The sequence below is a fragment of the Cervus canadensis genome, chromosome 25, assembly GCF_019320065.1.
Source record: "Cervus canadensis isolate Bull #8, Minnesota chromosome 25, ASM1932006v1, whole genome shotgun sequence".
In the NCBI taxonomy this organism is placed as follows: domain Eukaryota; kingdom Metazoa; phylum Chordata; class Mammalia; order Artiodactyla; family Cervidae; genus Cervus; species Cervus canadensis.
Genome location: NC_057410.1, coordinates 52,714,242 through 52,730,325, shown reverse-complemented (window position 1 = coordinate 52,730,325; position 16,084 = coordinate 52,714,242). Strand labels below are relative to the sequence as shown.

The 16,084-nt window shown below is 32.9% G+C and overlaps 1 protein-coding gene across 3 annotated transcripts in view; it reads right to left on the bottom strand.

Annotated features, from left to right (window-relative positions):
• ZFC3H1 (zinc finger C3H1-type containing) overlaps positions 1 to 16,084 on the bottom strand; it is a 50,632-nt gene that overhangs the window by 21,182 nt on the left and 13,366 nt on the right. For 2 of the 3 annotated variants that reach the window (XM_043446255.1, XM_043446257.1), the window contains exons 3-16: positions 14,360 to 14,424; positions 11,723 to 11,921; positions 11,279 to 11,502; positions 9,809 to 9,932; positions 7,898 to 7,995; positions 6,441 to 6,650; positions 6,085 to 6,249; positions 4,731 to 4,868; positions 3,984 to 4,105; positions 3,424 to 3,573; positions 1,872 to 2,046; positions 1,501 to 1,632; positions 600 to 1,142; positions 405 to 514 (exon numbers count right to left, since the gene is read on the bottom strand). In XM_043446255.1, the coding sequence (XP_043302190.1) occupies positions 405 to 514; positions 600 to 1,142; positions 1,501 to 1,632; positions 1,872 to 2,046; positions 3,424 to 3,573; positions 3,984 to 4,105; positions 4,731 to 4,868; positions 6,085 to 6,249; positions 6,441 to 6,650; positions 7,898 to 7,995; positions 9,809 to 9,932; positions 11,279 to 11,502; positions 11,723 to 11,921; positions 14,360 to 14,424 (2,455 nt within the window). The remainder of the gene's footprint in view (positions 1 to 404; positions 515 to 599; positions 1,143 to 1,500; positions 1,633 to 1,871; positions 2,047 to 3,423; positions 3,574 to 3,983; positions 4,106 to 4,730; positions 4,869 to 6,084; positions 6,250 to 6,440; positions 6,651 to 7,897; positions 7,996 to 9,808; positions 9,933 to 11,278; positions 11,503 to 11,722; positions 11,922 to 14,359; positions 14,425 to 16,084) is intronic. The other variant, XM_043446256.1, reaches the window with a different exon arrangement.

The following is a 16,084-nucleotide window of genomic DNA, read 5'->3' as shown; positions in this document are numbered from 1 at the left end:
AGTTAATCATCTGAAAATGTCAAATCAATTTTATGAAAGCTAGCTAATTTATTCATTAAAGTAACAATAAAATTAAAAAGCAATATTAAAAATTTACATAAGAATCTCTGTTACTTTTCCTAAAATCCTTAACAGATAGTAATTCAGAATTTTCCACAATTCCATCAGTAGCCAGAAATTAGAATTTGATAAGAATTAATAAACCCAAGTCTGAGTTAACTCTTAGTTCCTGTTTGGTTCAAGTCCTACAACAAAGCACCTAAATCTTTCTATCTCCTAAAATGATGAGCTCGTTCTTTCAGTGATTCAACTTTTTTCACTGTCATCAAACATTAAAGATTAAGATATTATTAAGAATAAGGAGCAATCCTGAAACTCAAGCTTACTGAATCTTTCTCCTATACCTGTAAGATTTAAAAACTAGAAGGGGACTATGGTAGGGTCTGAACGGACACGGCTTCACTTCTGTTGTTTTACTCTGTGCTGTCACAAAATCCACATCCACAGAAATCTCCTGCAAAAGAAAATAGCAATTTCAAAAGGCAAATAAGGCTAGGGTGAATTCTAGATTTCATAAAGAATATGAAATGTTCAGTTACCTGACCATGCAAAACCTTGTCTGAAATGCCTGTGGTGGTTTTTAAAATCAGTTGTTTTAAGCTGTCAGCTTTTGAATACAATTTCTGCAATTCACCAATTTTTAACCCTAGAAAAAGTTCTGGTTTTTCTACTGTATTCTTAGTAGGTTTGTTTATACATTCTTTGTTAGGTGTATCAGTGTGCTTAAGGTTAGGTTTAGTAAAAGAATTGGATTCTAAGAAAGATCTTCTTCTTTCTCTGTTTGAACCAGATAGAATCTCATCATCAACATCATTTTCTTCAGTGTCCAGACTTAATTTATCTTGAGTCAGATCATGAAGTGAGGGTTGAGGTAAAGAAAATTCAGGTTCTTCTTCCACAAGTGGAGCAATATTTTGTTGTTCCTTTGCTTTTAGGGCCCTGGCTTCTTTCAGTTTCTGAATTTTCAGGGCATATTCATATTCTAGCTTTTGTAACCGTCTTTTTTCCATAGCAATCAGTTCTGCTGAATGCCTTCTTGGACTTGATATTGGAGAATTGTCCAGTCTCATCATTTTGTTTGGCTGGGGGGAAAATGATATCAATATTTTATATTGCTATGATTTTATAAACAATTTTTGTTAGGATAATTGTGCTATCCCAACAATGCCAATATTATAAAACTAAGTCAATAACAAGAATAAAAGTTTAACAAAAGCCTCCAACAGATTTGCTTGTTATTTTGTGATATATAAAAAACAAAAAATAAAAACAAAAAATAAGCTTCCAAAAATGTGGATGTCATTTAAAAACAAAGCTTTAATCTTATTCTCTTTGAATATGCAGGGAAAAACCTTGAATTTTTCATGCATCTCTTATCCCCAAAAGAATTATTAAAACCTTCTCCTTTTCAAACATAAAATAATTCTACCAACAACTTACTCCAAGGCGATCTTGTTCCAGTTTACGTTTTCCTATTTCTTTACTAGCCACTGCCTTTGCCCGAGCAAGTTCTTCTCCATACTTCAGAGTCAAAGCTTTCTTAATTGTAACACGTTGTTGAACTCTGTGAATCTGAAATAAAGGGTAATTCTGAAAATGTAAATCTTAGGAGAGGCAATACCTTCTTAGACATAATAGCTTTAGGGTATTCAACTGAAAATTAAAAATGTGCTAACATTATGCCTCAATGAAGAACAATATATAGGTTATATATTTTGATGGCTTTGGTTTATGGTTTTATTAAAAATTTGGCCCATAAAAATGTGTAGTAAACATGAGACTACAATATTTAAATTAAAAAAGAACACTACCTGTTCCTGAAGCTTCTTCAAAAACATTCTGTTGACACTCAGAATTTTCTCTGTTGCCTGAAGCTGCTCTGTAAGTTTTGTAATTTTTGTTTCAGCATTTCGAACAGATTCTTTCTTCTTAGCTTCTTGCTGTACTAGATTCTTTAAAACAGATTCATCTTTCATCAAGAGAATCCTAGTTGGGAAATAACAAAATTATTAATGTTTTTCTAAATTAGTAGTGGACTAACATCATCAGAATAAAAAACTTAAAAAGTAATAGCTCATTTTTAAAATTATGTTCATGATACAGAGAGGTAAATATTTAAAAGGATAAATATTTTCATATTCCTCAATCACACAAGTATTCAGATACACACTGTTAAATTTTATGAAAGCAACTAAGGGTTAATCTTTTCCTGGCTCCACCATTTGGTTTGTGGGATCTTAGTTCCACATCCACAGCAGGTATTGAACCTGGGCCCTCTGGAATGAAAGCACAGAGTTCTAACCACTGGACAACCAGGGAATTTACAAGTCTGAGTAATGTGAATTATAGCTGAAAAGCTATCAACAGTAAATTTCAACTTAGCCCTAAATAACTCCTGAAAAACCAGGACTTAAAGACAGAAAATCCTTATGTTGGTTTCATTTATAATGTTCATTTATAATGTTTATTAAACACACAAACATCTAATAAACATAAACAAGCACATTTAATTAACTTACAACTATGAACTTAAGAAGTATAAATCAGGACAGAAAGACAAATTTATGGATACAGATTTCCATCTTTTCAACTACTGAATATTATGGCTAAAAAAAAAAAAGCATCTTTCCCAGAAAGATACCATATTTCAAACAGTCACAACAACTGAATCAATCATAAAGACAGAGGCTATGTGATAAATATGCGATAAAGAGGATGGGGACTAGAAAGACAATTTTTAAAAATCTTTTCATTTGTTATGAAAGTTATTAAAGAAACAGAAGCTAAATGAATTTATTTTAATTTCCTTTAAAATATACATACCATACCATTTCCTTAGAGATTTATGGTCACCGCCATATTTCATCTATAAACCTTCATACATCTTAGTGTTACGGCAAATAATACTCTGGATATGTCTTAAGGTTATTGCATATCATAGTTTTTATAATAACAATATTTGACCATGTGTCTTACTGAACACACTAAGTAATGACTTATTCCGAACAATTAAGTCTACCTTTAACAATAAAAATATGCTTCCAATAAAGGTATTTCTAAAAACGTGCCAGAGGTTTTAAAGAAAATTCCAAAACAAAGAGTTTCATTTTAGCAATGAATAGGCCATACATAAATCTAAAGAAAACTATTTTGAAGTCTTGGTATTTTTGTTTAAATATTAATACTATTATTTTATGTACTGTAAATGGACAATTCCACAAAATTATAGCCTCTCTAGGTCTACCATGTATGAAAGGATTAGTAAGCATACAGAGTACTTATTATTGACACACAGCACAAAAAGGCATCCTTCTAATATAGAACATTTTGATACATGCAGTATAACCAGATAATGAGACTCACCTATGTTTTTTAAGCTTTGCTTCTGCATCTGTAACCTGCTTAGTAACCAATGCTATCCTGCCAATTCCGTCAATTTCTACATCAGAGTTTGCTGGGGATGATGAGCTTGTCTTCAGTTGATCTGATTTGATCAAACGCTGTTTCTCACGACTAAAATAATCAATAAAGGTTGATAAATTATTCCCTGAAAAACTGAAATTATTTTTTAAAGATGTAATCTTTTTCATAAAATAAAGTAAAAATATTAAGTGACTAACACTGACTAATAACAATGATGACCAATGTGCATGACCCAAGCTGGCATCCAAAGCTGATGGTGCAGTTCTCCTTATAACAGCGTTTATCTATTTCTAGGCTGTCTGTATCTCAGTGCATTACTGACTGCATCCAAGTTTATAGATGATCATCTGGCTCCCCCTTCTGTGCAACTTATAAAAACATTAACTCTTCATCTTGGATAACAGCATCCTCTTCATTTCCCAATGCCAATAAACTCTATCCAGATTAAGTGTTGCAAATAGCACACACCTTTAAAGCAAACTACAAAAAATGCTACTTACTTGGCAATCTCTTCCTTTAACAATCGATACTCAATCTTCTTTTCTTCAGGCAGAGCTTCAGGTGTTCGCATGGGATCATTCTCTTTTTCAGATTTTGGAGGTACTTTCGGTTTTGAAGCTTGCTAGAAAACATTTGAAGTCAACTAGATCAAAAACTTTCATAACCTCAACTTAGATCTATATTTTACATTATCCAGTACACATCTATATATTTAGAAATAAATATCTTGATCATTATTTTCTATTCCTTTAAAAGAAACAATCCTGGCCTTTAACCACCAATTAACTGTACAATCCACTAAGCAGTCAAGACCTACGGTTTAAAAATAACTGAACTATTTCATATCTAAACAAATGCTGCAAATACATATAGGGACAAAAGTAGATCACACACTTCAGTAAAACTATTTTCTGGTAATATAATCGCAAACCAATAAATTTCCTTAGTACAGAGGACAATTATCCACACTATTTTACTATTTTGAAAGAAGGATTAGTCTGGAAACAAAAGGGGTTTTTAAATAGTTAAATCTTGAATAAATGAAAAAATAAATAAATAAATAGTTAAATCTATCTTAATTTATACACACTTCATAATATAAACTCAGTGATACAAGTACAAAAAATATATCATAAATTCAATATATTAAAAAATCTAAACCTCTAAGGTCTAGTTTTCAGGAAAAACAAGCAAATTTTAGTAACTGTCAATAAACCTTTCCATCTTTCATTACTGCACTTAATTACCTCAGCAGTTCGTCTTGCTTCTTTAATCATAGACTCCAATCCACCAAAAACACTATTAGTTGACTTGGACGCCTCTCCATCAGATTCACTATCATCGGAATCATTTAGTGTTACAACCACTGATTTATGCTTTGGAAGCTGCAAAGCCAATATATTTGTTATTCTTGACAACAAATGCATCACTATCCTTTTCTTAGCTCTACCACAATTAGCTTCACGACACTGAAGAAGTCACTTTACCTGTATGAATTTAAATTCATAAAAATAATAGGTTTCAAGCAGTCTATGGTTCCTTCTGTTTATACTGCATTAATTGACCAACTTTGTCCCACTCCACAGATACACAAAAACATAAGATTCTGTATTTTACTGATATACCAAAAACTTAAAATATTCTATATTCTATATACTAAAATGAAATATTCTAGATACTACTATCATCATCTTCTTCATTAAGTTTTATTTTAACCAACTTTCTATAAAGAAACATAATGCAATCTAGACTAACCTTTCAAAGTCAGAAAAAATGTAATTCTATATTATTACTAATAAAACTTTATGGCTTTCATGTGTATATAGAGGATATACAGAGGATATGTTAACCTAACAGAGGCAAGATTTCAACTTGGCTTTGCTTCATTTATTTTATGCATGCATGCATACTAAGTTGCTTCAGTCATGTCCGACTCTGTGCGACCCCATGGACAGCAGCCCACCAGGCTCCTCTGTCCACGGGATTCTCTAGGCAAGAAGACTGGAGTGGATTGCCATTTCCTTCTCCACATTTATTTCAAAGTCATTAGAAAACAAAGTAGAAAGAAACTGTCATTTCAATCTCCTTAACAAACAGTGAAAAACATTATAAAGTCTTTCATTACAGTACAGTCATTAACTACAAAAACATAAGCAAAGATAGGAAAAACTATATATATATAAAATTTGCTGAAACTGACTCTAGAATAGATGAAAAATCTAAAAGGACCAATTTATATAAAACAAAAGTTGAGGAAATGACAGGGGAAAGAATACCCCTCAGATGAAAATAATGCTTTCTCAAAAATATTATCATAAACTCTACCAGTTTTCAAGTGAAAAACTGCTCCCATTTCACTTTGGGAGGGGGGATCGGGATGGGGAATACATGTAAATCCATGGCTAATTCATGTCAATATATGACAAAAACCACTACAATATTATAAAGTAATTAGCCTCCAACTAATAAAAATAAATGAAAAAAAAAAAAAAGTATGTTTATATATAATAAACTAGAGGCAGGGAACAGGACAGCAAAACTGCATACAAATTTCTCACAAGATATTTAAGTAAGAGTAGGGACTAATTATTTTGTTTTTACCGAGATCACAGTTCGTGGAAGACGAGGTCCTCTGTGAAACTTTGGGTTTTGTATCCTAGGCTGAGAGACTGTATTAATACTGACTATGGACAGATTGCTTCTTGGCATAGGCTGTGAACTGTTCAGAACTGGAGGTGAAGGTGGGTCACTATTACTGGATGTTTCCTAAAGAAGGAAGAGACAGATGTTAAGCAATTTTAAATGAAATTCCTGTCATCTTTAAAAGTACTGAGCAAATTAGTTAACAGACTTATCCCTACTTTACTGAAAAGCCCAAAAAATCCCAGACTAGCAGAGTAGTCCTACCTAAAACTAAGCTCAACAGCACCACCTAGAGGTTCAGGTACCTAAATTACCTCTGGCTTGAAAGCTCTTTTATTCGCTAGAGATTTAAGTAGCTCTTCTCGAAGCAGCATTTCCTCCTCTTCTTCCTCATCTGCAAAAGGTGGTTTTGGAGGTTGTTCTGGATCTTCAGGTGGAAGAGGTGGCAAAGGCGGTAGAGGAGGTAGAGGTTCAAGAGAAACACACAAGCCTTCCACATAAGGCTGGCTCAAAGGCGGTACAGACTAGTTAATATAAAAAAAAGAAACAATAGTTACCATGCAAAGTTTACTCATTCCAAGCATTTATCGCTACAGCAATACCAAATTAGAAAAAGGTAAACATCAGGTTGTTACTTTACTGTAAGAATAAGTGAACTAAGTATACTGGAAATCTCAAAACTAACCCAAATTCAATATTCAGCCAAGAAAAAGTATAATTTTTACAAAAAGTTAAAATCAACTGTAATTTAATTTATGAACTTCATGATAGAGAAATCAAATTTTACAGGATCTATCTCTCTAGATGACTACCTGAAAACAAACAGATATTTAACTAAAAATTAAAAATTAGGAACCAAAGGGATTCTGGATGGGAACAGTCTAGAGTATATCAAGAATTAAATGTGAGAAATCACCACCACTACCCTCATAAAATCCGTGTGAAATGGCTTCTTAAAGAGCATCTGTAAAGACAGTTAATTTTACCCAAATCCCTGCATTTGCACACATTTTTGCTTCAAAGACCTTCCAATATTTCTCTTGGCACTTAAAACAATTCAAGGAAGAAAAAAAAATGTTTCTTTCTCACTCTCTACTCTAATATTCCCCTCATCTTAAACTTTCCAGGAGGACGCCAGGTGTCTGCCTAGGAACTGTGAAATGGCAAAGCTCCTACTAACCCCTTAAGACAGAGCCAGTGTGAGCTCCTGGTTGTCTCAATCCAGAGAAAACTTACAAATCACTTTGTGATTCCCCCACTGCCTTTTCTCTTTTTTTAACAGGGGACTGACTGGCAGTTCTTTCAAAAGTAGGTTGAAAAGAAATCAACTTTTCTTTAACCAGTCAATGCTTTTCCTTTACTGAATTTTCAAATTAAAAACAACTATATAATCAAAAGACGAGAAAGGAAAAAGTTTCCAGAAGCACCTTAAATGCACTTAAATCCCAATTACCCTCTAAAAAAATCCAAAATAATAGATAATTCTTATTCTGCTTAAGAATACATTTTCTGAGGAGCAAAAATAAAGAAGGAAACATGCTAAGTATTGAAAGAAAGTCCAACATGAGACTAAAAATTAGCTATGAAAAAATCTACCAGATTGATAGCCTGCCAATAACTAATATACCATAGATTTCACAGCTGTTAATTCTGGAAAGCAGACTTTATGCTCTCAAACCTAATTATTAACTACATGACAGCTTTTCAAAACAAATTAGAAAAGACACAAGGCAACCAAACTTTCTTAGAAATCATACCAATCCTCACTTACAGAAACCTGAGGTGGTGGAGGCAAAGAAATAGATGGTGCTGGAGAAAAATACCCCAATGAACATTCAGAGAAGAAGGGTGGTTGCACTGGTGAAGGAGCTGTTAAGAAAAATTTTTATAGGAGTTTAATAACATATATTCAACAGGAATAAATTAAATTTATAATATTTTTAAAGACATACAACTACATCTAAGTAAAGTACAAGTGAGATTGTATTAATCTCCAATAAAATACTTAACCTCCATGAGACTACCTCTGCCTATTTATAATTGCTCTTATATCACTATAAAGTTAGCCATCCACTTAAGCTGATATTTAGTCCCTTGAAAACTTTTCTATCTTGTTCTACTTTTCACCTACTTGTGGTAAAAGGGAATAAAGCAGGAAAGGCTTTTATTGCTTTTTGGAAAAAAACATACTTTTTAAGAAATAATAAAACAAAAATTTCCCCTGAATCTGCCAAAGTATCATAACCAAAGGAAACAGTGATGCCGAGACCCCATCCCTCCCTCAATGTGCAGAAAAGTGAAGAAACAGACTATTTAAACTGGAGAGAAAGCAAACAGGACTAGGAATGAAAAGAATTACCTATGCATTTAATCATTAAAGTATACATTTTTTTTCAAATTTAGTAATTCTGAAATAGTTACTGATGCATCTCAATTAAATTGTTAGCACTTTTTCCTTGGTAGCAGATAAAAATAACTGCTTATTTGACCTTCAGTGGTTTCTTTAGACTCACTGAAATCTGACAGATTTGAAGATTACTCTTGCTACCTCTAAACCATATAACCTTAGGGAAACTTAATATTTCTTCTTTGTCCCAGTTGTCTTTCAAGTCAATGAGTATTAACCACATGACTTATATGGAGCTGATAGATGCCATTTGATTATATTTTTTTATATTATTTTTTTACAAAATTCCTCTAAAGGGTAAATCATAAAACTATTATAGAGTAATAATAATGTCAATATTTGAGAACTACAATGAATCATTTCCAAGAACTTAGAAATAATCAAAGGCTGACCAAAGAGAATTATGACATGAAAATATAAGATTATTAAATATGAACCTAAACATTATAACCTGAAAATGAACTTTTGCTAAACATTACCAAATCATATAGATTCTGCCTTCTCTCTAGACACACTAAAGTGGAATTCTAGTTTCATCTGGTCTCACAATACAACCAGTGGAAGAAAAACACTAGCCATATGACCTTGCAAGTAAGTATTCTAGTTTCTAGAACACTAACAGCATTTTGTTGTCTGCCCCATTCTTATCTGTTTTAATTAGTAAGAGGATAGCTTTAATTAGTAAGAGGATAGGTCTCTCACAGTCCATTACTCCTGAAAATCAACTAAAGTGAGTCTCTAACTCTCAGGGAGGGCCACATCCTGAAATGTGCACTCTCAGAGGTGTAGCCCTAACAATTATAATCGGCTCATCCTAAGGCACCACTGGTATCCCTTTCCATCTCTCTACTCCTACAAAGTACCATCAGCGGAAGGAGAAAAGAAGCCTGAACAAAAGAAAGATCCTTTTTTTTGACTAAAATGAAGAATGCCTTAGACATAAAGATACTTAAAGATTTCTTTGTTCGTTGGTTTTTTAAAGCAGTGTTCTCACCTTTCCCACAATATTCACTTCTTAGATCAAACAGTTAACAGCAGAATACTGCCTTTTTTATTAAAATACTATACAGGAAGAAATACAAGAAAATAAAGGTTAATACTACAGTTTGAGGTTTGCTTTTGAAGTATTTAAACACCAAATAATGTCTTTGGTTGTACAACCTACCAGCAAATTTTACTTTCCTTACACATTTCTTTCAATGTTTTGGGTAGCTTCTTGATCATTTTCTACTTAATAATTGTGAATGTACAAATGTTTTAAGTTTTAGCTCATACCTGGAGAATTGGTTTCACTATCTGTATCCATAGCAACTTCTTCATAGTTATCATATTGATAAATGCCGCCTCCACTATCAGTAGCTTGCTTATCTAAGGATCGTCTCAGGTCAGGATCTGAAGACTAATTATACAAGATTTATTTTTAGTTTCACAGCATTTTCTGTCTCAGTCTACTATTAGGCTCGAAATTATAAAACAATTAACAGTAATCTTTTACATAGAACAGTATCAAAAATCATGATGATCCACTTAGAACTATCACATCTGATTTGGGAAATTCAATATACATGATAGGTACATTGTGGCAGACATTTTATAACTGTCAGACAGAAAATGAAGCTAGAAAGTACTACATGTACAGATGAAATCCCCCAGTGAACTGAGTCACTAAATAATCAGCTATTCCTCTAGAAAGTAAGATGACACCAAGATCAGAAATACTAATGGCCTCTCTCTGCAAATTAAGAAATCAGAGAAATGAATTCAAGTTTTATGTTATTAAGTTTTATTTAGAATATTGCCCGAATTAACATTTCAGTTATGAATAAATTAATGATAACTGAAAACTAAAAACTCTTGGTCATATGCTTATATGCTGTTTTCTTTTTTTTCACTTCTTACAATCTCCACTGAGAGACAGTTTATAAGAAATTAAAAATTACCAAAACCTATCCAAATGAATACAAGTAATATACAATACTTTTCTATAGAAAGATTTCATCAAAGTACTTTTTGGAAGCTCAGAGTATGAATACTTATAAATTCCTTACTTAAATCTAACCCTTGACTCCCTACAATTAAACAGCTCTTACTCTTTAATATCCCTCTATTCTTTAATATCAATAATACACTTCCAAGTATAGTCTCAAAGTTCAGAATTCTGAAATTTGTCACTGCTAATAGCACCAGATCAATATTAAATCTCCAGTTTACTTCCTGACATGAGCCATAAAAGGCAACGACTCATCCAGTCATTATCAATGACTTATACATAATAAAGGTTCACAAATGCTTGATAACTGAAGTAGCCACATGCACTAAGGCTATTATGATATGATGATTTAACTTTCTTAAAAATAGTCCATATCAACTAATTATGATACATTTCTAATTCTACATCACTAAACAATGGAAAACTAAAAGGGAATAGTAATTTTAAGAATAAGTCCTCATTGCAACTCAGGAATGCTTCTTTCTTCTAAATAGAAAAGGACACAAAAGCCAAAGAGAGGCTTTTCTAATCATAATTTTAGTCTATTTCTTCTATTTCTAGCATCTGTAACTATAAAAACAATTCATTCTCAATTATAACCTACCTTCCCTTCTTCCCAAAGCAATATTTATCTATAACAAGCTCTATCAAACAAAGTAACTTAATACGTTTTCCTAGTTGACTGAATTTATGAGCTAATACAAGGATACTCAAACTTGAGTAATACTTTGATTTTGTATTTTTTAACTCCTTACTTTACTCCTTGATCTCCTCTTTCCACCAACCAATTTCATAAATCGATTGTACTGTTCTTCCTGATTTGAGAGATCTCGAATCTTTCTGATTTCTTCTTCTCTTTTCCTTCTCTCTTCTTCTTCAGCTTGCTTACGCTGATCCTCTTCTTTCTGTCTTTCCTGTTCTTTTTGCTGTTGCAGCTTCTTCCACGCCTTTGTTTGCTGCTTCCTCAATGCTTGTTTAGCTTTAAAAAATATAGAAACATCAGCCTCTATTAGAGTTAGAATTTTCAAGAAGAGAAAACAAAGCTTTAATAATTATTTCAATCATTAAGTTCTGTTTATACAGGACTGTTCTTTATTCAGGGCCCTATATAATTTCCCAACTCAAAACTTTCTGAATTAAAATCTAGAAACTATACTGATATAGGAAATAAATTAAAAGAGTTTAATAGAAATGATCACCTGTAGTGCTAACTTTTTTGGCCGAATGTGTTTTTGTACTGGTTTTAACTTTTTGCTGTACAGTTTTCGTCTTAGTCAACTTTTCTTTACTTTCTTTCATCACCTGCTGTTCTTTCTGTTGCCATTTTTTACTGGCTGACTGAAGAGCCAAAAGACGAAGCTGCAGTTCAGATAACTCCTCTTCATCTTCACCAAGCTTCTTTAACAAAAGAAATAGTTGCCATTTAAAAATTCTATTATTTGACTTTAGACATACTACCAAATCAAAGCTGCTGTAAGATCAGAATTTAAAGTTAGTTTTAAAACAAATACTTAAATGGTAAATACAAATAAAACAAGGAAACTGAATAAGTTACCATAGCCCTATACTCTAACTCAGTTCCTGTAATACAAACTGAAGATCAGTCTGTAGAGGGTATATGTATACATGAGAAGGGTTAGAGGGGGAGGGTACAACTGACGAAAAAAAAAGTTTGAGACTGGCATTTAACTGCTTCCCAAAGTAGAAATCTGACGGCAGTGAATGCAAGAAGAAACCAACCCAGGGGAGGTAATGACCAAAGAACAAAGTGGTCCCATAATCATGGGTGTTTACTAGCCTTACAAGTACTACACAGAACAGGCACAATGAAATGTCAAGATTCAAACTTGCAAACTTTTAAAAATATATTTTATAATTCTTCAAATCAGTTTTGAAGGAAAAAATATATAAAGATTTGCTTATACTTGAGCATTCCATGTTCTAAAGGTACAGATATTTATCTGGTATCAACAATATTTTTAACACCCAAGACTTCTTCAGGGAAGCTAAAACAGGGAAACAGTTTAGGAATAAACGTTTGATAACTTTTTTCCAATTGAAATAACCTTTATTTTTTCACTATTTTTTTCAGTTAATTTTAAAAATTATCTATTCTGCACATTTTAGCTAAAATATAACAGAAAATGTCCGGCGACCTAAGCAAAAGTGTGAGATTGAAGTCCATGAGTCTTTGGAGGGAGGGCAATAAGGGGGTCCTCTGGCATCCCCACTCCTTGAAGTTCAACACAAAGCTATGCATGTTTTGTCCCTTATGTGTATAAACAGAAAAGGAGGGAAAACTAAAAAGAGGCTAAGACTCAAAAAAATTAAGGTTCACTTAATCTAATAAGTGAATTGTAATTATACTTTTAAAATCAAATTAAATTAATTCTTTATAAAGAAAACAATAGAGTCTATCTAGTGGTTTAACATTTTACAGACTATTATAAATCCCTAACTGAACTACCATCACATATTTCGGTAGTTCAGTTTACCCAAACCAGGATACAGTTACTCTTTGCTTTCTTGGGAAATATATGTAAAAAATGAGCTGAAAAATTATCATGAGTCTTTTTTACTTTAAGTCATTTAAACATCAAATTCTACTGCTTGGTACTGAAGATCTAGAGTCATGCTATCCAAAAAATGGAACCAGTAAGTCATGCGTGGCTATTTAACTAAAATTCAATGAAAACTTTAGTTTCGCAGTCACACTAGTCACATTCCAAATGCTTAATAGGCACATGTGGTTAATAGCTACCATACTGGAGTGTAGATATAGAAATTTCCATTATTACAGAAAATTCTATTGGACAGTGATGATCCAGAGTTTAACTAAAATAAAGCTATCATTACTGTTCCACAGAGACTTAAAAGTCTTTGATTATCTTTTGCTACCTGTACTTTTGGAATGAGAGAGACCACTGATACTGTCCCTCAAAGCAGTTACTTGATCAATAAGAAGAGTACTGAGGCTCATTCAAGCTCCTTGCTCTGATATCTAATTCTTATAAAACTTTAAGCAAGTCAGTTAATCTACACATCTGAACCTCAGCTCTTCTGTAAGAGATAATGTCAACCTACCTTATAGAGTTATTGTTAGGATATTCAAAACCATATATACATATATGCATGATTGCCTGTGGGTATATCTGTTATTTTATCACCCTTAAATTCAAGACCATCTCTTTCCTAAAACTTCTAAGCTGTTTTCATCATTTCAATTTACTCAGAGAAAGAAACTGAAGTCTTAACAGAAGAAACTGAAGATATTTCAGATAATCTAATTCAACAAACAAAAGGCTCGGCCCAGTGAGTACCTATTAAACAAACACAGTGCTTGATGCTCTTGCACTTTACCCTGCTGAACCTCACAACAATCCAGAGAACAGATGACATTAGACTCATTTTGTAGAAAAGAAAAGAGAGGCAGGCAAAGCCTAAGCAGCTGACGCAAGACCACCCAGCTACTAAGAGGAACCAGAACTGGACGCCAGGTCAAGGTTTAACTTCAAAGTTTTCCCACAGTGTAATCCTCCCATAGAAAGGACAGAAAATGTCTGGAAAGCAAAAGTTTCAAAATACAAGCAGAAAGTTCACCTACAGATAACATATAGCACTTCAATTAAATATGTTAATTGAATCCAGTGGAGACATTGATATTCCAAGATCTCTCTCCAGATTTTATCTTTAAGGTTTATATCCAAATGGACGTACAGCAATGATGAAAAAAAAAAGTGAAAAACAAGACAGAACTTTCCATTCAAGAGAACAGAGTAAAGCAGAACAAGAATCAATCTTACAGAGATATCCAATCCCACAAAGCATTATCTTACCTTTTCAGACAGAATATCTGAGGCACTAATTCTTCTGGTTAAATTTTGTTCCTTTTCTTCTAATCCTTTAAAATAAAACAGCATACTTTGAATGCTTTAAAAGACTGCTACAATCAATTTAAAATAAAATGCTACGTGACATTTATACTAATAATTATTTTTAAAGGTCTCAATAAAGAGTTTCATTTTCTCAATCTCTCCATCAAAAGGAAAGAATGTTGCCAGAATGAAAATTTGAAAAAACTTTACATATCAGCTTCATTTCTGAAAGTTACAAGGCAAAAATAATTCAAAACAATAAAATATAAATTAAAACTGCACCATGATAAAAATGACTTCTGAATTAAAAACTATTTCAAATAAGAACAGAATTTAGAGTAGGTAGGCAAAAAACAAAGCTTCCTTACTAAATAGATAACACAGAAAAAAGAATATGATGACGACTAATTCAGACCTTTGAAGCTGAAATGAATTCAAACATCTAGAGATAGTATTGATTTATTAAAAAAATGTCCTCAGGACTTTCCTGGTGGCCAAAATGTACTAAAAACAAAAAGAAGAAGAAAAATAAGAAATGTTCTCTCTTTATCCAAAAAAGTATTTGTAGAAGTAGATTAAATGACAAAATTAAGTCCGTCCACACATCTTCCAGAATTCTAGCCTCAGACCCATATTTATGATTAAGTTATTACAAAATCTTACTTATATATTATCTAATCTGGGCTTTCCCTGGTGGCTCAGTGGTAAAGAATCCACCTGCCAATGCAGGAGATGTGGGTTCAACTTCCCAGGGCTTGGGAAGATCCCCTGGAGAAGGAAATGGTAACCCACTCCAGTATTCTTACTTGGGAAAACCCATAGACAAGAGGAGCCTGGAGGGCTACAGTCTGGGGTTGCAAAGGAGTCAGACATGACTTAGCAACTAAACAACGATATTATTTCCTCTACGACAGCTCTACAAATCATGCAATTAAGTTATAGTACCTATGTAACAGTACTGAGACTCTTTCATAGCTAAAACAGATTAAGTTAAAAACTAAGAAAATCTCTCAAGATGACACAACTGGATTTGCAAAGCTAGGATTCAAACTAAGTATAAATTCCAAATCTAGGTTTTTTTCCGTAATACCACTGCCAGTATTCCGAATATCTTAACTTGATTGCTCAAGATCTACTGGTAAAAGAACAGGCAATTTATTCAATACATAGAATTAATCAACTACCCTAAAAAAGTAAATGGAAGGCAACCACCAAACTTTGAGTTAGGTCAGTTCTGCCATATTGCTTGTTTTGGAAATACAAATTTGTTGCAACATGATTAACAGATTAGAAAATAATTTGAGGACAATACAAATTTCACATTTGCTTACGTACAATTTGTGTCCAAGAAACACCACGAGAATGCAGAAAGCTGTACCCAGGCGATCCTGGGAGGAGCCATGTAGGAATATACAAACCCCACAGACTCTGAGCAATCTACCAGCTCTTCAGTTCACTGTACATATGTGATGAGCCACACCCATCCCCATTTGGTGTTACAATTTACTGTCCAATTTCACATAACCTCCCTTGCTCTACTCACAGTAACTTGTAAGTAGAGCTGCTTCCACTTGTAACTTGTAGCCTGCTTCCACAAACACATTTTAGGTCTTTCTCAAGGTAAAGTGACATTATAGTATTTCAGGCATTTTTACCCATTTAATGTGTAAACTTGCACTATCATTT